The sequence below is a fragment of the Perkinsus marinus genome, assembly GCF_000006405.1.
Source record: "Perkinsus marinus ATCC 50983 genomic scaffold scf_1104296939894, whole genome shotgun sequence".
NCBI classification, from domain to species: domain Eukaryota; phylum Perkinsozoa; order Perkinsida; family Perkinsidae; genus Perkinsus; species Perkinsus marinus.
In genome coordinates this window covers 141,896-166,460 of record NW_003213014.1, presented here as the reverse complement: position 1 = coordinate 166,460, position 24,565 = coordinate 141,896, and the positions used below count along the sequence as shown (strand labels likewise).

The 24,565-nt window shown below is 48.3% G+C and overlaps 8 protein-coding genes across 9 annotated transcripts; 4 read left to right on the top strand and 4 right to left on the bottom strand.

Annotated features, from left to right (window-relative positions):
* Nucleotides 1-251: 251 nt before the first annotated feature.
* Nucleotides 252-4,495, bottom strand: Pmar_PMAR020889 (magnesium and cobalt transport protein, putative). The gene is made up of 3 exons (XM_002782266.1): nucleotides 4,328-4,495; nucleotides 2,194-2,381; nucleotides 252-2,123 (listed from the first exon to the last, which is right to left on the bottom strand). Exons 1-3 carry the CDS (start codon nucleotides 4,464-4,466, stop codon nucleotides 447-449), a joined length of 2,004 nt encoding a protein of 667 aa, XP_002782312.1. The 5' UTR covers nucleotides 4,467-4,495; the 3' UTR covers nucleotides 252-446.
* Nucleotides 2,991-3,452, top strand: Pmar_PMAR020890 (hypothetical protein; the record flags this gene model as incomplete). Its single annotated transcript, XM_002782267.1, has 1 exon — nucleotides 2,991-3,452. A coding segment is annotated over one exon (462 nt), but the record flags the coding sequence as incomplete, so codon positions are not given.
* A 1,185-nt stretch (nucleotides 4,496-5,680) lies between the features above and the next one.
* Nucleotides 5,681-8,307, bottom strand: Pmar_PMAR020888 (hypothetical protein). 2 transcript variants are annotated; one of them, XM_002782265.1, is made up of 4 exons: nucleotides 8,122-8,307; nucleotides 7,574-7,761; nucleotides 6,023-7,494; nucleotides 5,681-5,969 (listed from the first exon to the last, which is right to left on the bottom strand). In XM_002782265.1, exons 1-4 carry the CDS (start codon nucleotides 8,261-8,263, stop codon nucleotides 5,930-5,932), a joined length of 1,842 nt encoding a protein of 613 aa, XP_002782311.1. In that variant the 5' UTR covers nucleotides 8,264-8,307; the 3' UTR covers nucleotides 5,681-5,929. The 2 variants fall into 2 exon arrangements, with proteins under 2 accessions (XP_002782311.1, XP_002782310.1); XM_002782264.1 differs by having other exon boundaries at nucleotides 5,681-7,494.
* A 1,493-nt stretch (nucleotides 8,308-9,800) lies between these two features.
* Nucleotides 9,801-10,369, top strand: Pmar_PMAR020887 (hypothetical protein; the record flags this gene model as incomplete). The annotated part of the gene is made up of 2 exons (XM_002782263.1): nucleotides 9,801-10,090; nucleotides 10,162-10,369. 2 exons carry the CDS (start codon nucleotides 9,801-9,803, stop codon nucleotides 10,367-10,369), a joined length of 498 nt encoding a protein of 165 aa, XP_002782309.1.
* Nucleotides 10,370-11,449: 1,080 nt separating this feature from the next.
* Nucleotides 11,450-14,037, bottom strand: Pmar_PMAR020886 (magnesium and cobalt transport protein, putative). The gene is made up of 3 exons (XM_002782262.1): nucleotides 13,821-14,037; nucleotides 13,463-13,650; nucleotides 11,450-13,368 (listed from the first exon to the last, which is right to left on the bottom strand). Exons 1-3 carry the CDS (start codon nucleotides 13,918-13,920, stop codon nucleotides 11,686-11,688), a joined length of 1,971 nt encoding a protein of 656 aa, XP_002782308.1. The 5' UTR covers nucleotides 13,921-14,037; the 3' UTR covers nucleotides 11,450-11,685.
* Nucleotides 14,038-15,339: 1,302 nt separating this feature from the next.
* On the top strand, nucleotides 15,340-15,687 carry Pmar_PMAR020885 (hypothetical protein; the record flags this gene model as incomplete). Its single annotated transcript, XM_002782261.1, has 1 exon — nucleotides 15,340-15,687. The coding sequence occupies one exon, from the start codon at nucleotides 15,340-15,342 to the stop codon at nucleotides 15,685-15,687; it is 348 nt and encodes a 115-aa protein (XP_002782307.1).
* Nucleotides 15,688-17,893: 2,206 nt separating this feature from the next.
* Nucleotides 17,894-18,504, top strand: Pmar_PMAR020884 (hypothetical protein; the record flags this gene model as incomplete). The annotated part of the gene is made up of 2 exons (XM_002782260.1): nucleotides 17,894-18,237; nucleotides 18,297-18,504. The coding sequence occupies 2 exons, from the start codon at nucleotides 17,894-17,896 to the stop codon at nucleotides 18,502-18,504; spliced, it is 552 nt and encodes a 183-aa protein (XP_002782306.1).
* Nucleotides 18,505-19,001: 497 nt separating this feature from the next.
* Nucleotides 19,002-21,195, bottom strand: Pmar_PMAR020883 (hypothetical protein; the record flags this gene model as incomplete). Its single annotated transcript, XM_002782259.1, has 12 exons — nucleotides 19,002-19,163; nucleotides 19,217-19,335; nucleotides 19,383-19,480; nucleotides 19,573-19,714; nucleotides 19,769-19,850; nucleotides 19,892-20,036; nucleotides 20,087-20,202; nucleotides 20,386-20,529; nucleotides 20,581-20,688; nucleotides 20,740-20,871; nucleotides 20,918-21,071; nucleotides 21,173-21,195. 12 exons carry the CDS (start codon nucleotides 21,193-21,195, stop codon nucleotides 19,002-19,004), a joined length of 1,425 nt encoding a protein of 474 aa, XP_002782305.1.
* Between the last annotated feature and the right edge of the window lie 3,370 nt (nucleotides 21,196-24,565).

Here is a 24,565-nt window from a genome sequence, read left to right as displayed (position 1 = left end):
ACGGTGTGAAGCTGACCATCGATGTAGCCAATCTAGTGGTAGATTCGGTTTTCGTCACAAGGGCAAATACGTGGTGACATTCTCCCCAATATCGTAAGGCCTAGTCAGGCACAAGAGCGAAGATATGGATCACGCTATTGCGGAAATTCGCCGTCTTGAGTGCATACAAAGACCCATAATTCTCAGTGACTTCTAACACAACAACGACAATACAACATTAGACTCAACCCGGTTCTGTGACAGTTTAAATATAATGCACATGGTACTAACTGCTATTACTAACAATAAAAGTGAGGTTTACGCCGTGATCGAGCACCGTTGCGACTCCACAGTGTGATCAATATGGCAGTAGACATTGTCGTGCTACTATAGTGCGACCATCCGGATGCTGGCAGGAGCAGTACGTGCGAAAAATACAAATGCGTGTGGGACCGACACAGCCAAGATCAAATCCATTTCTGCTTCCTGTAGAGGGAGAAGATGAGACTTGTGATCGTCAGCAAGAGCAACCAAAAATATAAATACCCATGAGACCACATCAGCTCAGGCATTCCCGGATCACCCGTTACAGGATTCTGGAAGTTCATACCGTAGACGCCTGTGAGGAACTGTCCGGGAACGAAGGTGGTTGTAACCAGAGTGAGAACATACAAGATATTGCTCGTCTTAGATTCGCAATACTGTCGATATTGCTCGAGCATCATTCTGGCGTTCTCCCTCAACGCCAAAGATTCCTCCACAAATCGATGAGTGTTGCTGCGAATATCAGAGGTATACATCTGCGAGTCGGGACTCCAATGTCTGTAGCTCACGGCAGTCTCCAGAACGTCTAAGACGGGTCTCGCCATTCTATAAAGTTGACCAAGTTGCCTGACGATCTTCCGCAGCCGTTTGACGTCCTTCTGATAGAACTTATCCATCTCTCTATCAAGCCTCCGCTGCAGTACAGACAAAGATGCATCGTAAGCTTGTCCAACCAATATGTAGTCTTCAGTTATATCACACAAGATCTTGAAGAGTAAGGTGTGGGTATCACCAGTTCTCACATTGCTGTAAGAAGTCTTCAGATTGCCCAAGGCATTACGGAAAATACTCATATCGTACGACATCGTCTCCCAATCAGTAATGGTGTGCGTGAAAGTGCGGAATCTCGTCCATGTGCGACTGTCGGTGGTGGACTTCCCCTCATCAACAGTCTCCTGACTCGATATTTTCTTAGTCCACCAGTGTTTCGGCGTCCTATTGTTGATACCTTTCATATCATCATCATCCCGATCAGTACCGGTTTTGCATAGAGTAACCCACTCGCTGGAGAAGCTGATGAGTGTACCACCTTCGGCTTTACCCGTTACAAACATCGCTAGGTTGCATTGCTCGACTTCCACCTTTACAATAGGCGGTTCAACCGTCTTATCGACTTTTGGGAAATCCTTCCGCAGCTTCTGTCTTCTCCACGATTGCCATGGCCGCAGAGTATTCCGACTGGTTTGAGTGAGCCGCAGTACTGGTATGATAATAATGGACCACAATGGCGGATTCTTCCGAGTTATCCGCGTCTCTCCGCGACCTGTCGGCCTGTACCCAAAGATATGATCGACTTTAGCCCCCTCGCGCCATAGCGTGAAGACATCCAATACAAACCGGGGGTCCAAACCGTATTTGATTGCGAGACCCAGCACAGCAGCTTGTGATGGATCATGAGAATGAAGCCAACGGACCCTGAACGGTTTTTGAATCTTCTTAGTGTTGAGCACTCTGGACATAGCAGTTGGTCGGAATAGGAACGACACCGGATCCTCCAAGGGGTTTCGGCTATAGAGGAAATCCTCTCGGTATTCGTAGATATGTATCCTGATTTGCTTCGCCTGCTCAGGTGCATGGAGCAGAGCTGCCATTCTCAGACACTTCAGAGCTGCCATGAATTCCGGAGGTTTGATAATCCGTTCTTCAGGGTTGTCATCCAGAACTCCTCTGGGATCCCTGCTTGCCAAAATCCCACACAGTTCATGGAAGGCCAGATCAGACTCTCCCGAATGCCTCGTATATAGAGCTTGCTGACGGAGACCACGGGCAACCTCCGACGGTGACATCTCCGAGTCGTGGTCTTGATCGAACATATCGAACTGAGAAACGAGCATCAAGAGTCGACACACTCATCCGAGGGCCAGGGTCAGAAAGCTCCACCGATATTACCACGCGCAGCATCCCTGTCGCTGTACAATCAAAGTATCGCAAGAGGGACTCGAGATTAGGGCCTGCGTCACCACAGTATACTGCTTGATCATAGCCTAGTCTCTCAACCATTGACAACCAATACTCCGAATCGTATTGGACAGCCACCACAGATGGCTGGACTTTCTCACTCACACGAGGTGGTCGAGCTGAAAACAACAAAAATATTACGACGATTAACGCGTCAGCATCTCTCTCTCACAATAAAAAGGCTAGCTGAACAAAGAATATTCCATTGAACCATTCTGAAAACAGCTAACACGTCAGATACAATTCTTGGCCCTTTAAGCCACAATGCCAAGCTCTTCTAGAATGGTAAAAACCCATTGAGTGGTCCACTGGGGCCGTTATGCCATCTTATATCATGTGTGTCATTAGCTCCAGCCATCAGTCTGGGATGACAAAAGACATTCAGTTATCAGTTGGGGTCGCTATGCCATCTTATATCATGTGTGTCATTAGCTCCAGCCATCAGTCTGGGATGACAAAAGACATTCAGTTATCAGTTGGGGTCGCTATGCCATCTTATATCATGTGTGTCATTAGGTCCGGCCATCAGCCTGGGATGACAAAAGACATTCAGTTATCAGTTGGGGTCGCTATGCCATCTTATATCATGTGTGTCGTTAGGTCCGGCCATCAGCCTGGGATGACAAAAGACATTCAGTTATCAGTTGGGGTCGCTATGCCATCTTATATCATGTGTGTCGTTAGGTCCGGCCATCAGCCTGGTATGGCAAAAGACATTCAGTTATCAGCTGGGGTCGCTATGCCATCTTGTATCTTGTGTGGCCTGAGCTCAAGCCATCAGTCTGGGATGACAAGAGACATTCAGTTATCGGTTGGGGTCGCTATGCCATTTCATATCATGTGTGTGTCATTAGGTCCGGCCATCAGCCTGGGATGACAAACGACATTCAGTTATCAGTTGGGGTCGCTATGCCATCTTGTATCATGTGCGGCCTGAGGTCAGGCCATCAGTCTGGGATGACAAAAGACATTCAGTTATCAATTGGGGTCGCTATGCCATCTTGTATCATGTGCGGCCTGAGCTCAAGCCATCAGCCTGGGATGACAAAAGACATTCAGTTATCAGTTGGGGTCGCTATGCCATCTTGTATCATGTGCGGGCTAAGGTCAAGCCATCAGTCTGAGATGACAAAAGACATTCAGTTATCAGTTGGGGTCGCTATGCCATCTTGTATCATGTGCGGCCTGAGGTCAGACCATCAGTCTGGGATGACAAGAGACATTCAGTTGTCAGTTGGGGCCATTATGCTATCTCATGTCATGTGTCATCAGGCCAAGCCATCAGTCTGGGATGACAAAAGACATTCAGTTGTCAATTAGGGCCGGTATGTCATCCTCTATCATGTGTGGCATCAAGCCATCGGTGTGGGATGACAGAACACATTCAGTTTTCAATCGGGGTCGTTATGCCACCATTTATCGTGTGCAGAGAAGAATCGAGTCAACAAACTAGCAGGATTGAATGCATTCAGCTATTAGCTAGGGTCGCCATGCCATCTTATATCATGTATGTCATTCGGTCAAGCCATCAGTCTGGGATGACAAGAGACATTCAGTTATCGGTTGGGGTGGCTATGCCATCCTGTCTCATGCGTGGCCTGGGATGACGAAAGACATTCAGTTATCAGTTGGGGCCGTTATGCAACCCAGTCTTATGTATGTCACAGGGTCAGGCTTCAAACTTGCCAAAAACTTGCTTTTCATCAAGGTGAGAACTTGAAAAGAAAACGGCGAGGTCTGCACTCCTCAATCCTGGACGGATCCCTATCGATTAGGAAATCGGATTCCTCACGAATCTCAAGGAGTCGTCATGTTCTCCATAAGCCCTTCCGAGCAGTACATAACTCGCATAGACAATGAAGCTATGCGGCAAATTTTATAGAATACGCATTTCTGGTTATAGACCCTGTACCGAGCAGTTGCTTCACTGAATCACCATTGTAAAAAAGTTCGCAAATGTACACACTCCATAACACACTGTGTGTTATAGTGTGTGTACGGTTGCGAGCTTTTTTGTGTGTTACGCACACTCACCCGAATCATATACATGACCCCCCACTACTACCATCGATAGGTATGCTCATACCGTGGGTAGGTTCTTCTGTAGATTCGCTATCAGCGACTGGCAGTCGGTGATGAAGTTCCTCTTCACTTCCCCTATCAATTTCACGGTAACCGACAGTCGATTGGCTGGATGCGAACATATTTATTAACGATGAGGGGAAACATAAACCCTAACAGTAAAGGCAAGCTGAATGAGGCCCGTGGCGTTGCATAACACGTTGCATAAATGACCTACGATCACACTCGGACAACAGTATCTGATCGCATGAGCTATAACCAAACAGCATGAGCAATATCTCAAGTGGATACCTCAGGTAGGCCGATGGTTTTAGATAGCGCGGTAACTATCGAGACTGGTTGAAGGCTGAATACTGCACAATAAGTCTAGACACAAACATGTAGATAAGCAGGTAAACTCTTTTGAGTTTGCTAAAGATTTCTGACCCGCTTTCCCAAAATGGGAACTTTGCGTGTGTCATCACAGTACCCGTCGACACGGGTGATCAGTGGCTCTGACGAAATGAGGAAAGTTTGAGTGAGACGATATAAGTTGCTGCACTCAAGAAAATGCAACGGACTTGAATTGACTTGAGCACAAACCCAACTTCATCGTTTTGGCGCTCGCCCGGAGCTTGGTCCTTGTAACATAGGGGTCGTTCAACAAACCGATTTCGGAACTCAGAATCGATTCCAGATTCTGGAATCCAGAACCGCTTCTCATACGATGCTCGAATCGATTCTGAATTCCAAATTTGATTCAAGGAACATGGGGATAAAGTGTACCTATATTACCTTCACGACGGGAGTTTCAACTCGCTTTGTCCAGAAAGAATTCGTCCACGGCGCGGTTACCATGGAGTGCATCATGTGGTGGTATTAATCTTCTTTGATATATTGTATTGATAGTAGTACCTCTTCCAGTTGAGATAAGGGCGATGACTCGTCAAGGGTTCATGAGACAAGTTACACTAATGCGATGTTTAGTACAGTACGACACGTTCAGAGAAAACGATTCTCGCCACACGAACGGCAGTGAGCGAGATACGGAACGTATGAATAAGATCCATCGGTCGTAGGTGGTAGTTTCCGTTCAGATCTCTTTGTCGAGCCTCGTGGCTAACAACCAACCAACCAACTTCTTGTGGCGGTAGCTAACCCACCATCGCTGCTGCTCTGCGATTTTTCCCGCAGCATAAGATGACTCACAAGCGTTGATTGCCGTGATTTAAATCTGTGCTTCTCGAATGCTTAACATCACAGCAGACACAGACTGGACCCATTTGGCTTCACAGTCCCTGTTCATAATGCAACACTTGTAATGTAATGATATTATACGAGGATTAACCTAGTGAAATCTCAAGTAGGGCGTATGACATTATATAACGATAATCAAAAGTTGCAACGACCAGATAATAGTGCGACTACGATGTGCGAGAACGGGAAAATGCCAACGAGTAAGTATGAAGGGACTAGCAGTGAGAAGCTGAAAATCTAGATCCACTTCTTCTTCCGGTATAGAAAGAATATTAGACTACTTATGGTGAGCAGAAGCAACCAGAAATACAAATATCCATATGTCCACATCAGCTCAGGGATTCCTGGATCACCGGTTGTGGGATTCTGGTAGTTCATACCGTAGATACCTGTAAGAAAGTGCATGGGAACGAATGTTGTCGTAACCAGAGTTAGGGCATACAAGATATTGCTCGTCTTAGACTCGCAGTATTGTCGATATTGCTCGAGCATCATCCTGGAGTTCTCTCTCAACGCCAACGATTCCTCCAGGAATCGATGAGTGTTGCTGCGAATATCAGAGGTATACATCTGCGAGTCGGGACTCCAATATCTGTAGCCCACGGCAGTGTCCAGAACGTCTAAGACGGGTCTCGACATTCGATAAAGTTGACCAAGTTGCCTGACGATCTTCCGCAGCCGTTTGACGTCCTTCTGATAGAACTTATCCATCTCTCTTTCGAGCCTCCGCTGCAGTACAGACAAAGATGCATCGTAAGCTTGTCCAACCAATATGTAGTCTTCAGTTATATCACACAAGATCTTGAAGAGTAAGGTGTGGGTATCACCAGTTCTCACATTGCTATAGGAAGTCTTCAGATTGCCCAAGGCATTACGGAAAATACTCATATCGTATGACATCGTCTCCCAATCAGTAATGGTGTGCGTGAAAGTGCGGAATCTCGTCCATGTGCGACTGTCGGTGGTGGACTTCCCCTCATCAACAGTCTCCTGACTCGATATTTTCTTAGTCCACCAGTGTTTCGGCGTCCTATTGTTTATACCTCTCATATCATCATCGTCCCGATCAGTCCCGGTTTTGCATAGCGTAACCCACTCGCTGGAGAAGCTGATGAGTGTACCACCTTCGGCTTTACCCGTTACAAACATCGCTAGGTTGCATTGCTCGACTTCCACCTTTACAATAGGTGCTTCAACCGTCTCATCGACTTTCGGCAAATCTTTCCGCAGCTTCTGCCTTCTCCACGATTGCCATGGGCGCAGAGTATTGCGACTGGTTTGAGTAAGCCGCAGTACTGGTATGATAATAATGGACCACAATGGCGGATTCTTCCGCGTTATCCGCGTCTCTCCGCGACCTGTCGGCCTGTACCCAAAGATATGATCGACTTTAGCCCCCTCGCGCCATAGCGTGAAGACATCCAATACAAACCGGGGGTCCAAACCGTATTTGATAGCGAGACCCAGCACAGCAGCTTGTGACGGATCATGAGAATGAAGCCAACGGACCCTGAACGTTTTTTGGATCTTCTTAGTGTTGAGCACTCTGGACATAGCAGTTGGTCGGAACAGGAACGACACCGGATCCTCCAAGGGGTTTCGGCTATAGAGGAAATCCTCTCGGTATTCGTGAATATGTATCCTGATTTGCTTCGCCTGCTCAGGTGCATGAAGCAGAGCTGCCATTCTCAGACACTTCAGAGCTGCCATGAATTCCGGAGGTTTGATAATCCGTTCTTCAGGGTTGTCATCCAGAACTCCTCTGGGATCCCTGCTTGCCAAAATCCCACACAGTTCATGGAAGGCCAGATCAGACTCTGCCGAATGCTTCGTATATAGAGCTTGCTGACGGAGACCACGGGCAACCTCCGATGCTGACATCTCCGAGTCGTGATCTTGATCGAACATATCGAACTGAGAAGAGAGCGTCAAGGCTCGCCACAACTCTCATCTGAGGCCCCAGAGCAGAGTCGGGAGGCCCTATCGATATTACCACGCGCAGCATCCCTGTGGCTGTACAGTCAAAGTATCGCAAAAGGGACTCGAAATTAAGGCCATCGTCATTGCAGTATACTGCTTGGTCATAGTCTAGTCTCTCAACCATGGACAGCCAGAATTCAGAATCGTGTTGAACTGCCACAACGGACGACTGGACTTCTTCACTCATTCGGGGAGGACGGGCTGAAAGGCGTTGGATGATAACGGTTGTTGCCTACTTAGGCATCGATGCGAACTTAGAGCGATGCTCTAGCATCAGAATAGAGAAGAAGAGGGACACTCGCGAATCTCAACTCTAGGTCTCAACTCGAGGGGCAACGTGGAAAGACGTTTCAGAAACGTGCTTAGAAAGATAAGGAACGTTGCGTAGTGCTTCCTAATCTTATGCATTTCACCAAAGAAACAGAACCTTCACGCAGACCCATTTGTTAGCATAGTGTCATCCAGAGTCTGGATTCCAGACTGCCTCTGTCTCGAGTAGACTCGTGCGGAAAGATCATCACATGAAAGACATAGCGGCGACACCGCTCCCCCCAATCTTACTATCAACGGATATGTCTATGTCGTTGACAGGGCCTCCTTCAGTGAATTCACTACCAGCAACTGGTGCTCTAAGATGAAGTTCCTCTTCACTCTCCCTGTCAGTCTCCCGGTATCCCACAGTGGGATGGCTGGATGCGAACATATTGGCCAATGATGCGGAGACAAAGAACTTATGTCATAAACCCTGACAGACAGAGGTACAACAGATGATCTCAACGGTCGAGTCGTAAGGTTCCCAGGCTTTCCACATGCGAATCAGCGAACTCCGATATCGATCACCGCACGGTGCGGTAATCAACTCTGAATAACTTGCAGTAAGACAGGAACATGGTCGATGCGTTCTAACAGTAACATTGCAAGAAAGTTAATTCTCAAAATGGGAGATCCATTACCCATCAATACCAGCCCGATCTCGACTGTGCACAACCATACTGAATGAGAGAATCCGATCCCACTCGAGGGCAGTCATGCCGTCACGATCTCAACCATACACCTATCCTATTTGGGGGCAGCTATGCCATCACGATCTTAACCATACACCTATCTTTTTTGGGGGGCAGCTATGCCATCACGATCTTAACCATACACCTATCTTATTTGGGGGCGGATATGCCATCACGATCTTAACCATACACCTACCCTATTTGGGGGCGGCTATGCCATCACGATCTTAACCATACACCTATCCTATTTGGGGGCGGCTATGCCATCACGATCTTAACCATACACCTACCCTATTTGGGGGCGGCTATGCCATCACGATCTTAACCATACACCTATCCTATTTGGGGGCGGCTATGCCATCACGATCTTAACCATACACCTATCCCATTAAGGACGGCTATGCCATCACGATCTTAACCATACACCTATCCTATTGGCGGCGGCTATGCCATCACGATCTTAACCATACACCTATCCCATTTAAGGACGGCTATGCCATCACGATCTTAACCATCCACCTATCCTATTTGGGGGCGGCTATGCCATCACGATCTTAACCATCCACCCATCCTATTTGGGGGCAGCTATGCCATTCGATATTCCATATATGCCATGCGATATGGACCGTACACCAATCCCGTTTGAGGGCGGCTCTAAAATTGGCTAACTCTCTCCACAGAACTCAAATGCCACAAGTGGCTGAAGCAGAATTATATGGAAGTAAGCAACTATCAGGCCTGATCATCAATACGCATCATTCCTTCAACCAGCGCACGCCCGGGATTCCAGTTGCACTCAAACAGACCAGTCAGCCGAGAATCTCCGTACGAGATGTAACTTGGCGAGACACATAGCACGAGCCTGATATCGCGAGAAGTTGCCTCGAATACCTACGAGCACGTTCATCACACACTGCTCATAGAGTTACTGTGGTCCTTCAAGGATCAACGTACATCACGCTTAATCACGCGAATCGCGCGACACTTTTTACTCCCAGTACAATACCGCCCTGTTTCTCGAGGACACACCAGAAGGTCAGCAATAGTGAGTCCCCACTGGCCGTGAGCTCAAAATTCCCGTCGGAAATCGAGCGCCGTGCTCCTTGATGACTTACTGCGTCTTGCACATTGCCTTCAACAATTTGCATGAACATGCATCCCCGAACACCCGCGATCGCTCCGTTATTCCCACTACGACCGTTCTTGTGAATTTCAGTACTCCCATTGTACTGGAAAATGCAATCCTTCTTCGCCTTGATATTCCTCTTTGGCTCCACCACGGGCGAAATCGACTGGAGCAGCGTCACTTTGGATCCTCCAGGCGAACCGTCCCCGCTTGGAGGCCAGTTTGACTTGACTGGAATAGTCCTCGATCCCCCGGTCGAGTCGACGCCCGTTGGTAACCCGTTGGACTGGAGTGGGATCACTATCGAACCCCCCATCCAACTGGCCACCACTGGTGACGACCCGACATGGTCCACGAGGGCTCCCGAGGAACCGAAGAACGAAACCATTGGCAATAATGAGTAAGTCTTATTGCTACTTGCTCTTTTCTATTTGGGAGCCTTTATCACATTGTAAGTCCATATTCCCTCAGAACCGCCGTGGTTGACAACGAGCCATCTGCAGACGACGAAGGCACGGCTCCCCGTGGTTGTTCAACCGCGTTATTGGGAGTCGTCCTCGGCGTATCGGTGGTTGGCCTTATCGTCAGCGTCGTTCAAGTGTGGCTGCTCAAGAGTTCATTGAACCGGCCGTCCATACAGATGCCGGAGAACGTGGATCTGGAGAAAGGGGAGAGGTAAGAGAACATAGTCGCATACACTATAGAGTCACTAGTACGCATTATCAATGATTCAAGTATTATAAGTCCACGGTACCCATGATACATCTCAGATACAGCCATCACACCACGACGTCTATCCAAGAAGTGTCGATTGGCCTCTGACATGTCTGCACGATTGCATGTTGAAATAGTTGTCGTAAACCTGAGCTCGCTCCGAATTGCGTTTTCAAACTCCCTCCAATTGGCACCGATCATCAATTAGTATCTTGCGCCGAACCAGCGCCCGCCCGAAAATATGATCGAGGCACCTGAATACCACGCACAGTACAGATATCACCAACAGCTGTCACTAACACTTACGAAGCTCGGACTCCGAGCGAATCATCCGCTCGTTCGTCGGTACTAAGAACGAGATTGAGAAGCATCAGGAAGCGATACACGAAGAAGACCAGCGCAAAACTAATTACCACTACAGAATCCCGGGCCAAACAAGTTCGGATACTCTGAAATCAGAAACTGCCAGTGATTATAAGCATGATGATCACAAGCCGCTGCCGTTATTATTTCAGTCTCCACCACACGACTAGCTCGCTCTTCCCTCTCAATACCAGCCCGATCTCGACTGTGCACAACCATACTGAATAAGAGAATCCGATCCCACTCGAGGGCAGTCATGCCATCACGATCTTAACCATACACCTATCCTATTTGGGGGCAGCTATGCCATCACGATCTTAACCATCCATCTATCCCATTAGAGGGCAGCTATGCCATCACGATCCTAACCATACACCTATCCCGATCTGAACCATACACAACTATACTCAATTAGGTGGACCGATTCCGCTCGATGGCGGCTATCCCATCTCTACCAGAGCCATACTGTGTTGTAATGACTTAAAGTTGTGCGAGTGCCTAACCATGGACCCTCTGCTCATCTTGACGCTGCCATCCAGCAAGCTCAGAAGCTACACATTGCAGAAAGGGCCTTGATCAGGGAGGAACCAACTAGATCCTCATAACGCTATAGTCGTTACCATTAGTGAAGCACTTGCAACACAGTAACATTGTGTTGGGGTTAACCCAGTGAAACCTCCAGTGTAGTGCAAAAGATAACAGGACAGCTTGTAACAATGGTAACACCTTTCGATACTTCTGAATGACCGCCATAAAGAAATTCCAGCAGACACAGGAGAAAAGGCTACTATCACGACAATCATATAGTGTAGTCGCCACGGCCAGGCCAGAGAGCGATCATGGCGGCCACAGTGTGGCCAGTAAGAACAAGAAAACGCCAACGAGCGAGTCTGAAGGAACTATGAGTAGCCACGCAATTTAGATCCACTTCTTCTTTCGGTAGAGGAAGAAAATCAAGCTCGTGATGGTGAGCAGAAGCAGCCAGAAATACAAGTATCCATACTTCCACATCAGCTCAGGCATTCCCGGATCACCCGTTACAGGATTCTGGAAATTCATACCGTAGACACCTGTGAGAAACTGCCCGGGAACGAAGGTGGTTGTAACCAGAGTGAGAACATACAAGATATTGCTCGTCTTAGATTCGCAATACTGTCGATATTGCTCGAGCATCATCCTGGCGTTCTCCCTCAACGCCAAAGATTCCTCGAGAAATCGATGAGTGTTGCTCCGAATATCAGAGGTATACATCTGCGAGTCGGGACTCCAATGTCTGTAGCTGACGGCAGTTTCCAGAACGTCTAAGACGGGTCTCACCATTCGATAAAGTTGACCAAGTTGCCTGACGATCTTACGCAGCCGTTTGACGTCCTTCTGATAGAACTTATCCATCTCTCTATCAAGCCTCCTCTGCAGTACAGACAAAGATGCATCGTAAGCTTGTCCAACCAATATGTAGTCTTCAGTTATATCACACAAGATCTTGAAGAGTAAGGTGTGGGTATCACCAGTTCTCACATTGCTATAGGAAGTCTTCAGATTGCCCAGAGCATTACGGAAAATACTCATATCGTATGACATAGTCTCCCAATCAGTAATAGTATGCGTTAGAGTTCGGAACCTCGTCCATGTACGACTGTCGGCGGTCGACTCCGTCTTTTCTTCATCAATCATCTCCTTGGCTGGTGTTTTCTTACTCCACCAATGCCCCTTCGACTTACCATTACTACCCTTTGTGTCCTCATCATCCCGATCAGTACCGGTTTTGCATAGAGTAACCCACTCGCTGGAGAAGCTGATCAGCGTACCACCTTCGGCTTTACCCGTTACGAACATCGCCAGGTTGCATTGCTCGACTTCCACTTTCACAATAGGTGGTTCAACCGTCTTATCGACTTTCGGCAAATCCTTTCGCAGTTTCTGCCTTCTCCACGATTGCCATGGCCGCAGAGTATTGCGACTGGTTTGAGTAAGCCGCAGTACTGGTATGATAATAATGGACCACAATGGCGGATTCTTCCGAGTTATCCGCGTCTCTCCGCGACCTGTCGGCCTGTACCCAAAGATATGATCGACTTTAGCCCCCTCGCGCCATAGCGTGAAGACATCCAATACAAACCGGGGGTCCAAACCGTATTTGATAGCGAGACCCAGCACAGCAGCTTGTGACGGATCATGAGAATGAAGCCAACGGACCCTGAACGGTTTTTGGATCTTCTTAGTGTTGAGCACTCTGGACATAGCAGTTGGTCGGAATAGGAACGATACCGGATCCTCCAAGGGGTTCCGGCTATAGAGGAAATCCTCTCGGTATTCGTAAATATGTATCCTGATTTGCTTCGCCTGCTCAGGGGCGTGGAGCAGGGCTGCCATCCTCAAACACTTGAGAGCAGCCACGAATTCTGGAGGCTTTATAATACGCTCTTCAGGGTTACCCTCCACGGTCCCTTTGAGACCGCGGCTTATGAGAATGCCGCATAGTTCATGAAAAGCCTGGTCGGACTCCGCAGAATGCTTCGTATACAGAGCTTGCTGGCGGAGGCCGCGAGCAACTTCGGATGGCGACATCTCCGAATCGTGATCTTGATCGAACATGTCAAACTGAAAGATAGGTCTCATGGATCGCTAAGGATGTTCGATGAAACCGCGGTGAGAAACCGATCATCAGAACGGAACGAATCATAGAAGTTATTACCACTCGCAACATCCCTGTCGCTGTACAATCAAAATACCGCAAGAGGGACTCGAGATTAGGGCCGGCGTCACCGCAGTATACTGCTTGGTCGTAGCCTAGTCGCTCGACCATGGACAGCCAATATCCAGAGTCGTATTGAACCGCCACCAAGGATGGCAGAACCTTCTCACTCACACGAGGCAGCCGAACTGAGGCCAATAGTGATGACTCTGAGATCTGATTCAACACTCGATAAATATTCCTGCGTCCAACTGAGCTTTCGAACCTCCCGGTGATACTAGGCTTATTGGACGCTCTCAGAATGTCTTTCTACTCACATTATCTCGTTGATTCAACACAATCCGAAGTCCCGCATTACCATCTTTATACTCCTGGTCGTCCGACCCTTTTTGGGAATTAGGTGCTCCTCCATCACTCGCTTCCTTCTCATAAGGCAGCTCAATGGCATCATTGTCCATTCTGAAACCATCAGGTCGACTCCTGGTTATATAATTCTCCTGTCTGAGCGCTGCAGTGCCGGGAAGATCTGGATTCGGCTTAGGGAAAAGATCCTCCTCTGTCGCTCTAGATGACGCATCACTCATGATGGAAACATAACTTGAGAGAGAGCCTTCGGCGGCTAGGGAAAGTACTTACCCTCAACAGCCCACTAACCTTAGCCTGCAATCAAGAGTAGTGATTCTATATTCCACAGGGTAGATCAGTAGTTTAGATTCATTGCATCCCGAAAGAGTGAATGTGTGAAAAGCCGAGACTCAACATTACTCGGTGTTCAGAAACACGTGACCATCAAAAAAGACCTTCCTTCCTCAGCAGCTGCATCTTAGCTGTCTTGATTGGAGGTTATAGCGCTCTGTCTACCACACGGTCCTATTAATCGCGAGCTTTACTCCAATTTGGAATTTCCAAAGCTCTGGCTGCGGTATCCGTTTACCGTCATGAAAACTTCCCAACCAAAGCGAAGAACCATGGAGCACCAGAACAGTGGAAAAACCGCGTCTGATAGCCGTTACATCACCGTTACCAATTACATCTCACCGATAAGATCACATTACACATGCTCAATTGCTTTGGGATCATGCTTCCGTGGAGCCATTTTGAGGTCATTTTCCATAGACAACTTATTTGTGACGTAGCAATAACCAGTTTGTGCTGCTGAATACACATATAACAGTCTGAGATACACGTTACGTAGTCGATATCCAATCCGCTGCCATTTCGTTCAAGGGAAAATGAGACGAATAACATCGAGCACGAGACATCGAACTGCGGAACCCAAGAAATTGGCTAACTCTATCCCCAGAACTCAAAGCCCACAAGTTGCTGAAGCTGCGTTGAATTCAGAGTTGCTATGCAACAATCAAGCCTGATCATCAGTATGCCTCGAGCGCTCAACCAGCGCGCGCCCGGTCATTCAGTGGCACAGACCAGTCCACCGAGAATCTCTGTACGAGATGTAACTTGGCGAAACACATAGAACGAAGACGATATGACGGAAACCCACCTCGAATACTCACGAACACACTCATCTGACACTGCTCGGAGTATTACTCCAGTCTTTAGTAAAGACACTTTACCCGTCAGCGAATGGTGTGCAATCGCTTGATTACGCAAATCCCTTGACACTCTTTACTTCCAGTAGGATACCGCATCGCTGTCTCGCAAGAAAACACAAGAAAGTCACCAATGGTGAGCCACCACCGGCCATGAGCACTAAATTTCCAACGGAAATCGAGCGACGTGCTCCTTGATGACTTAGAGCACCTTGCCCATTGCCGCTGACAATTTGCATGAACATGCATCCCCGAACTCTGCGATCGCTCTGTTATTTCACTACGATCATTCTTGCGGATTTTAGCGTTACCACTTTCGCGAAAATGTACTTCTACGCTATCATCTTCCTCGTTGGCTCCTCCATGGGCGCCATGGACTGGAGCAGTGTCATTCTGGAGCCTCCAGTTGGGTCCTCCCCTACTGGAGGCCAGATAGATCTGAGCGGGATAGTCCTCGATCCCCCAGTCGAATCAACACCTGTTGGGAACCAGTTGGACTGGAGTGGGATCACCATCGAACCTCCAGTCCAGCCGGCCACTAATGGGAGCCAGATAGACTGGAGCGGAGTCGACCTAGATGGACCGGTCCACCCAACTACTGGGGACGACCCGGCATGGTCCACAAGGGCTCCCGAGGATCCGAGGAACGAGACAGTCGAGAACAACAAGTAAGTCTTATCACTACACAGGGTAGCCTGTATTACATTGTACATTTTTTCTCAGGACCGCCGTGGCTGACAACAACGCTCCACTAAACGACGCAGGGACGACTCCCCGTGGCTGCTCAACCGCATTATTGGGAGTCGTCCTCGGCGTGTCGGTGGTTGGGCTCGTCTTCAGCGTCGTCCAAGTGTGGCTCCTCAGGAGTCTATTACACCGGCCATCCATACAGATGCCGGATGTCGTAGACCTGGAAAAAGGGAAAAGGTAAGAAAATATAGTCGTATTGAGTCATTAGGGCGCACCATCAATGATTCAAGCAGTAGCAACCCACAGTACCCATGATACATCTCAGATACAGCCACCACACCGCGACGTCAATCAGAGAAGTATCGATTGGGCTATGACATGCCTGTAACATTGCATGTTGAAAAGTTGTTGTAAAACTGAACTCGTTTCGGATTGCGTTGATGCCCTCCAATCGGGCTTGATCATCAACTGGTATCTTACGCTGAACCAGCGCCCGCCCAAAAGTGATCCATGCACCTGAATACCACACACAGTACAGATATTACGAAAAGCTGTCACTCACGATGATCACTCGAGGCTCGGACTCCCAGCGGATCATCCTCTGTAGAAAGAGCAACGAGGAAGGGAAAGCATCGGGAAGAGACAGACAGGGAATTCTAGCGCAAAACTGATGAACACTACTGAACTCTACACCTAAACAAGTCCGGAAACCGTGAATTCAGAAACTGCCAATAATCACGAACATGATGATCACGAACTCCTGCCGCTACTATTGTGGTCTTGAGCCTTCAGCCACCCCATCCCGCGATCAGCGCGCTCTTCCCTCTCAATCCCATTATGAGCAGCCTCCTCTGAGTTGATCGGAGTTGCTTCATCGGCAGTTATTATGACATCCAATAGGAAGGGTATGATTTCATCCTGACACATGAGGAAGAGGTAACAATTCCTTGAGAGAAAGAGAGCACAGAAGTAGGATCATTCCTATCCTCTAGTGACAGCCCATCAACCGTCGAACGGCCGCCACTTCCAGGTCATCCCACCTGAGGGCAGGTATGCAAGAGTCTGGCAGCCAGACCCATCTGAACCATACACTACACCAACCCCATTTGGGGGCAGCCGTGCCATCATGATCTAAACGATACACCAATCTCATTTGGAGGCAACGATATCACTCCAATCCGAGTCATACAACAACCCCGTTCGAGGGCAGCTATGCCATCACGATCTGAACCATACAACAAGTCCATTTGAGGGCAGCTATGCCATCACGATCTGAACCATACAACAAGTCCATTTGAGGGCAGCTATGCCATTCCGATCTGATTCATACATCAGTCCTATTCGGGGACACCTATGCCAGCTTGATCTGATTCATACATCAGTCCTATTCGGGGACACCTATGCCAGCTTGATCTGATTCATACATCAGTCCTATTCGGGGACACCTATGCCAGCTTGATCTGATTCATACATCAGTCCTATTCGGGGACACCTATGCCAGCTTGATCTGATTCATACATCAATCCTATTCGGGGACACCTATGCCAGCCAAATCTAGACGATACACCAATCCCCTTTTTTTGAGGCCGGCCTTCAAATTGGCCAAGTCTCTCCCCAAAACTCAAAACCCACAAGTTGCTAAACCTGTGCTGAGTTCAAAGTTGAATTCAAGTATGCAACTATCTGGCATAATCATCAATACGCATCTTGCGCTCAATCAGCGCGCGCCCGATCATTCAGTAGCACAGACTAGTCCAGTCGAGACTCTCTGTATGAGATGCAATTTGGCGAGACATATAGAGCGAACATGATATCACGAAAATCCACCTCGAATACTCACAAACATACTCATCACACACTGCTCGCAGTTTTTCTCTTTTCTTTGCCTGTCAGCGAGTTCAGTCACTTCATATTATGAAGTTCATAATGCAAATCCCTTGACACTCTTTACTTCCAGTACGATACCGCATCGCTGTCTCTCAAGAGAATACTAGAAAGTCATGAATAGTGAGCCACCACCGGCCATGAGCACTAGATTTCCATCGGAAATCGAGCGCCGTGTTCCTTGATGACTTAGAGCACCTTGCCCATTGCCACTGACAATTTGCATGAACATGCATCCCCGAACTCTGCGATCGCTCTGTTCACCATCACTCATGCGAGTTTCAGCGTTACCACTTTCGCGAAAATGTACTCCTTCGCCATCATATGTCTCATTGGCTCCACCACGAGCACCATAGACTGGAGCAGTGTCATTCTGGACCCTCCAATCGGCACGTCCGCGATCGGAGGCGAGGTGGATCTGGGTGGGATAGTCCTCGATCCCCCAGTCGAATCGACACCTGTTGGGAACCAGTTGGACTGGAGTGGGATCACCATCGAACCCCCAGTCCAGCCGGCCACTAATGGGAGCCAGATAGACTGGAGCGGAGTCAACCTTGATGGACCGGTCCACCCAACTACTGGGGACGACCCGGCATGGTCCACAAGGCCTCCCGAGGATCCGAGGAACGAGCCAATCGACAACAACAAGTAAGTCTTATCACTACACAGGGTAGCCTGTATTACATTGTACTCCCGTTTTCCCTCAGGACCGCCGTGGCTGACAACGAGGCTCCACCAAACGACGAAGGCACGACTCCCCGTGGTTGCTCAACCGCATTATTGGGAGTCGTCCTCGGCGTGTCGATGGTTGGCCTCATCGTCAGCATTGTCCAAGTGTGGTTCCTCAAGAGTCTATTAAACCGGCAGTCCATACAGACGCCGGAAAACGTAGACCTGGAGAAAGGGAATAGGTAAAAAAAGATAGTCGCATACACTCAATTGAGTCACTAGTACTCACATACTGTGATTCAAGCAGGGCCCTTGACAAATCCCAGTCAGATACAGCCATCACACAGCGACGTCTATCCAAGAAGTGTCGATTGGGCAATGATATGTCTGTAACATTGCATGTTGAAAAAGTTGTCGTAAAACTGAACTCGTTTTGGATTGCGTTGAGAGATGTCCTCCAATCGAGACCGAGCATCAAGTAGTATCTTACGCCGAATTAGCGCCCGCCCAATAATACATCTGAATTCCACACACAGTACAGATATCATGAATGGCTGTCATCAAGACTCACGATGATCGTCCTAGGCTCGGACTCCGAGCAAGTCATCCGTGGAAAGAGCAACGGGATCTTAAGCATCGGGAAGAGACAGACAGAGAAGTCCAGCGCAAACCAGGTGAACACTACAGAACTCCAGGTTCGGAAACTCTGAATTCAGAAACTGCCAGTAATTATGAAAACATGATCACGAGCTGTTATTATCGTGATTTTGAGCCTTTAACCACTCCACCACGCGATTAGCTCGCTCTTCTCTCTCAATCCCATCACGAGCAGCCTCCTCTGAGTTGATCCGTGCTGCCTCATCTGCAGTTATTGTGACATCTAATATGAATGGCATGACCTTATCCTGACACATGAGGAAGAGTCAACATTTCCCTGAGAGCACAGAAATAACATTACTTCTATCTCATAATGGCAGCCCATCAACCGTAGAATGGCCGCCACTTCCAAGTGAAAGCCACTGGATACCGGAAAATACATCGCATCAAAACTGTCATCGGACATAAGCAGACCAGCAACTGAGGCATCCAATCATCTACTTGAATGCACTAATACCATCCATTACCATCGGATATGACTGGCAGCTCCACTTTAACCATGCCGTACTGGTAACATTGGACCATTTGGATCAATCTCCTCTTGAGGGCCTTAGTCGTTCGTTTCCTGGAAGTAGTATCAACACAGATCAGGTACTTCCAGTGCCGCACTACGATGCCCGGCGGGCATTGCCCGCGACTATACAATTCCCATCTCACCCAAGGAGACTCCGCACAAGACTATCGAGGTACAAACCACTGCCTGCATGGGGTAGATGAGCACAAGCTTGCAAAATGGCGAAGTAGTCACTGTACGCTTCGCAAATCTGTAGTCGCTCCAGCCCGCGGTCGGCGACATCCGCTGCAAGAGGGAAGATCATCTTCGCTCAGCTGTCAACCAAGAACCACCACTCACATGCAGCCGAATCCAATCGTCGCCACATGGGAATGGTCCAGCGATCCTCCTTCATGTCAAGCGTACTCATCGCTCCCAATATCTGATCATCATCACTTCTCTCATTATGACATGTCACTATACCTGTGCTAAAATCTCCTGCGGAACTGCATGGATGTTGTCAATCACCGCGTCGAGGATGCGCCCGCAGAGCTCCTCGTCTCGATACCGCACGCTGGCCAATCCGGTTATAATTTCACCATATTGCCGATTCGTCAATTCTGTGAATCTGAATCCGTGCAATCCAAGCAGAAGAGAACAGCACATGTTCAACACTACCTGAGTCCGACCTCCTTGGTCAAACTCGCATAGAGATCGTCATCCTCCAGAGAACGGTGAGTGAAGCTCACTATCAGGCTCACTAGTTCAGTAGTCCCGAACACTGAAGGGTCATCCTGAAGGTTCACGACCAACGTTCACATAACGCTAGATGAATATCATACAAAGGTACTACGAGATGATGAATTCTCGTGACTTTAGAGTGACATGAGGTGAGTTATACTCCACGGGCTGTAAATCACAACCCATAGAGTCCCAAACAGAACCGAACACCGGAGCACAACAATGACGAGTACCACCTGAATCCGTTTGGCCATTATATACATCCAGAACTCATCCACACATTTGCTGTTATCACCAACAGCGCTGGCGAAACGAACAATATCGCGATTTGACACATCCCCGAGATGGTCGCATACACGGTCAGAAAATCCCCTGACGACCTGAGGCGACTCGATCTCACGGAGAAAAGAAATGTCATCCTGTCCGCTAACCTCCGGCAGCACGCCCTGATCGAACCGTGTTTTACACCAGGACATGAAATCAGCGATTTCCTCAAGCGACCAATCTTCAGCCCGTAAAACTTTAGAGTTACCGCAGATCTGAAGCAGAGAGCGTGAATCACATCGAAGGCACACATGCCCCTCAAGTACCTCTTTAACGACCAGAACATCACCTAGAGTCATCATTATAGTCTGAAGATCCTTTGGGGTGGCCGGTACAAGTCCTTCAGTGGACACTGGTTGGCCTGCCGCGGGATCATCGCCAGGCTCCGAAGCATCAGCCTACACAACGGGACCAGTCATAAATCACTCACGAGCACAGACACACCTCTGGGAATGGTGCATGATGTGCACAAATCCTGGCGATGTGGCGTCTAATGAGCTGTGCCACGTTGCGTTGAACTCTGTTAATCAAGACTGCAGCTATCTCCCCAGGGGCAATCTTCAACCCAGGACATGAGGGATCCACTGATCTCAAAATCCTAAAGGAGCGGAATAACAACCAATGGGAATAGTGATACAAATCCATATGAAAACCCGTATTACTCATAGAGCTCAGTCTCTGTCATCCTGTTTCTACTACCAATGCTTCTGTCTTGTTCCCATGCCCCTTCAGTACTATTCCGGAGAGCCGTATCATCTGGAGATCCCCACAAGCGCCTCCCAGACAATCGAGGCGTCGTGTAATCCCTGGAAGACTCCGACTCGGACGATCCGGCGAACTGCTCCACGGGTGGCACTATCGGTGGAACTCGGGACCTCAAGTGCGGCGGTAAAGCCGTCATAACACGCGTGGCTGTCATGGTAGCAAGATGCCTTGTGGAGACTAGATTAGCGGTGAGAGTTGCAGACATGAAAATAAAACTTGAAAACTCTGTTGTAGCTTGGACAATACGATGGACAATACGACAGTATATGGACAATACTATGAGCATGAAAGACCGTTAGGCCGTATCCTAACGTAGAAAACAGGCAGGAACAGCAGCTCATTCCACCCTCAGCCTGAGGACTCCAAGAGATCTCCCTGAGAGGCACTGTAAACGGAATACTCACTCATCTGAGCTATCAAGTCGCTCTACGTGTCAAACAAAGGCCGAACATTGTAAGCGATGTTGAGCCCTACTGAGCGACCCAAATCACGAAGATCATATGGGAAAGTCTCCATTACGTCCTAGTCATCATCGAGAGAATAGAGGCAATGCTGTGAAGTTCCACAAGGCCCGGAGATACGAGAAGTACATATAAATTCTAGAAGTAGAGTCGATGCTGCTGATGAACAGCGTTTGCCAACATGTTTGTCAAAAGTCTATTCAACAGAGGATTGATACCAGTCCTGGACAGACAACTATCACCCGATTTTTCACAGGCGGAAATTTACATTTGGAAGCATCATTAGGTCTTTGGGGCAAAGCGGCATGATTCATAGGAACTCTCAGTACCCTAGTGTACACAGAGTAACAGTGACTCATTCAAGTTGTTGGAAACCGAAAATGTCCGCAGGGTAAATTCGATCCTGGGAGAACCCAACTATGAACTTGAAACTTAACCTACTGAGCTGACAGGAAGCCATGCGCAAAAATTCAATCCGCCTACCGACCTGCACTGGATGAAACTGTCACGACATGATGAAACGTTCGGGGTGTTCAATAGACCTCTCCTGAGTTCTAAGAGCGCTCCAAAGATTGAGTTTTACATGTGATATCTAATCGTGGGCGGGCTCTTTAAGGTCTATTGAACACGTCGGTTGTATCATACATGTTTTGTGTCATACAACATTACATAAGTCATAAGGTTCATCTCGTTCGCGGTAGCCTTACCATATCCAAGGATGCTCTACGAGCAAATGATGCGAATCGATATAGTGTGCACAATACTCTCACTTCTATGCCGTCGAACTTGGATTTAGGCGAACGTTGGAGGCTTAAACTTGGGGCTCATCTATCGTATATATTCGCTAATTCAAGATGCTGCCTGATGAACGTTTCACTTGTGACGCGTATAATCTACCATGTCAAATGTGTATAATTCTGTTTCCACAAAAAAAAGATACTGCCTGAATATCGTCTTGTCAAGGGGACTAGAAGATCTTAACTCTTCCCTGCTGCGGTCTCCGTGCTTCAAGTTTCAGGAGTTGGATCGTTCTCGCTGTAGTTCGCCTCTCTGGAGGAACCACACTGGATCAGTGTACTTATATTTGATAAATCACCATACTTGTCACATCCGAGTCTAGGATAGTGTTGATGTGGAGAGACGCTGCCTCATCCACAACCCGAGTACGGTTTCTGTGAAGGAGCTCGTCGCTCACTACGGGTCGCGCGACATGGCCTCGGAAGGAGCTCGCATCATGCGAGTCGCATGGCAGAGTTTGGCATCATAAATGCTGCTTCACGGACCACACTGTCCATTATGCCTGGCGTAGTAGCGGACCACCCCATCCCGCGATCAGCGCGCTCTTCCCTCTCAATCCCATTATGAGCAGCCTCCTCTGAGTTGATCGGAGTTGCTTCATCGGCAGTTATTATGACATCCAATAGGAAGGGTATGATTTCATCCTGACACATGAGGAAGAGGTAACAATTCCTTGAGAGAAAGAGAGCACAGAAGTAGGATCATTCCTATCCTCTAGTGACAGCCCATCAACCGTCGAACGGCCGCCACTTCCAGGTCATCCCACCTGAGGGCAGGTATGCAAGAGTCTGGCAGCCAGACCCATCTGAACCATACACTACACCAACCCCATTTGGGGGCAGCCGTGCCATCATGATCTAAACGATACACCAATCTCATTTGGAGGCAACGATATCACTCCAATCCGAGTCATACAACAACCCCGTTCGAGGGCAGCTATGCCATCACGATCTGAACCATACAACAAGTCCATTTGAGGGCAGCTATGCCATCACGATCTGAACCATACAACAAGTCCATTTGAGGGCAGCTATGCCATTCCGATCTGATTCATACATCAGTCCTATTCGGGGACACCTATGCCAGCTTGATCTGATTCATACATCAGTCCTATTCGGGGACACCTATGCCAGCTTGATCTGATTCATACATCAGTCCTATTCGGGGACACCTATGCCAGCTTGATCTGATTCATACATCAGTCCTATTCGGGGACACCTATGCCAGCTTGATCTGATTCATACATCAATCCTATTCGGGGACACCTATGCCAGCCAAATCTAGACGATACACCAATCCCCTTTTTTTGAGGCCGGCCTTCAAATTGGCCAAGTCTCTCCCCAAAACTCAAAACCCACAAGTTGCTAAACCTGTGCTGAGTTCAAAGTTGAATTCAAGTATGCAACTATCTGGCATAATCATCAATACGCATCTTGCGCTCAATCAGCGCGCGCCCGATCATTCAGTAGCACAGACTAGTCCAGTCGAGACTCTCTGTATGAGATGCAATTTGGCGAGACATATAGAGCGAACATGATATCACGAAAATCCACCTCGAATACTCACAAACATACTCATCACACACTGCTCGCAGTTTTTCTCTTTTCTTTGCCTGTCAGCGAGTTCAGTCACTTCATATTATGAAGTTCATAATGCAAATCCCTTGACACTCTTTACTTCCAGTACGATACCGCATCGCTGTCTCTCAAGAGAATACTAGAAAGTCATGAATAGTGAGCCACCACCGGCCATGAGCACTAGATTTCCATCGGAAATCGAGCGCCGTGTTCCTTGATGACTTAGAGCACCTTGCCCATTGCCACTGACAATTTGCATGAACATGCATCCCCGAACTCTGCGATCGCTCTGTTCACCATCACTCATGCGAGTTTCAGCGTTACCACTTTCGCGAAAATGTACTCCTTCGCCATCATATGTCTCATTGGCTCCACCACGAGCACCATAGACTGGAGCAGTGTCATTCTGGACCCTCCAATCGGCACGTCCGCGATCGGAGGCGAGGTGGATCTGGGTGGGATAGTCCTCGATCCCCCAGTCGAATCGACAC

Excerpts from the sequence above, each read along its gene's own strand:
- Pmar_PMAR020889 (XM_002782266.1), bottom strand. The coding sequence starts at position 4,466 with ATGTTCGCATCCAGCCAATCGACTGTCGGTTACCGTGAAATTGATAGG. Across the intron at positions 2,382-4,327 it reads TATGAGCATACCTATCGATG|CTCGACCACCTCGTGTGAGT; the intron begins GTAGTAGTGGGG and ends TGTTGTTTTCAG. Across the intron at positions 2,124-2,193 it reads CGACAGGGATGCTGCGCGTG|TTCGATATGTTCGATCAAGA; the intron begins GTAATATCGGTG and ends CTCGTTTCTCAG.
- Pmar_PMAR020888 (XM_002782264.1), bottom strand. The coding sequence starts at position 8,263 with ATGTTCGCATCCAGCCATCCCACTGTGGGATACCGGGAGACTGACAGG. Across the intron at positions 7,762-8,121 it reads CATAGACATATCCGTTGATA|CCCGTCCTCCCCGAATGAGT; the intron begins GTAAGATTGGGG and ends AACGCCTTTCAG. Across the intron at positions 7,495-7,573 it reads CCACAGGGATGCTGCGCGTG|TTCGATATGTTCGATCAAGA; the intron begins GTAATATCGATA and ends CTCTCTTCTCAG.
- Pmar_PMAR020886 (XM_002782262.1), bottom strand. The coding sequence starts at position 13,920 with ATGGACAATGATGCCATTGAGCTGCCTTATGAGAAGGAAGCGAGTGAT. Across the intron at positions 13,651-13,820 it reads CGACCAGGAGTATAAAGATG|TTCGGCTGCCTCGTGTGAGT; the intron begins GTAATGCGGGAC and ends TATTGGCCTCAG. Across the intron at positions 13,369-13,462 it reads CGACAGGGATGTTGCGAGTG|TTTGACATGTTCGATCAAGA; the intron begins GTAATAACTTCT and ends CCTATCTTTCAG.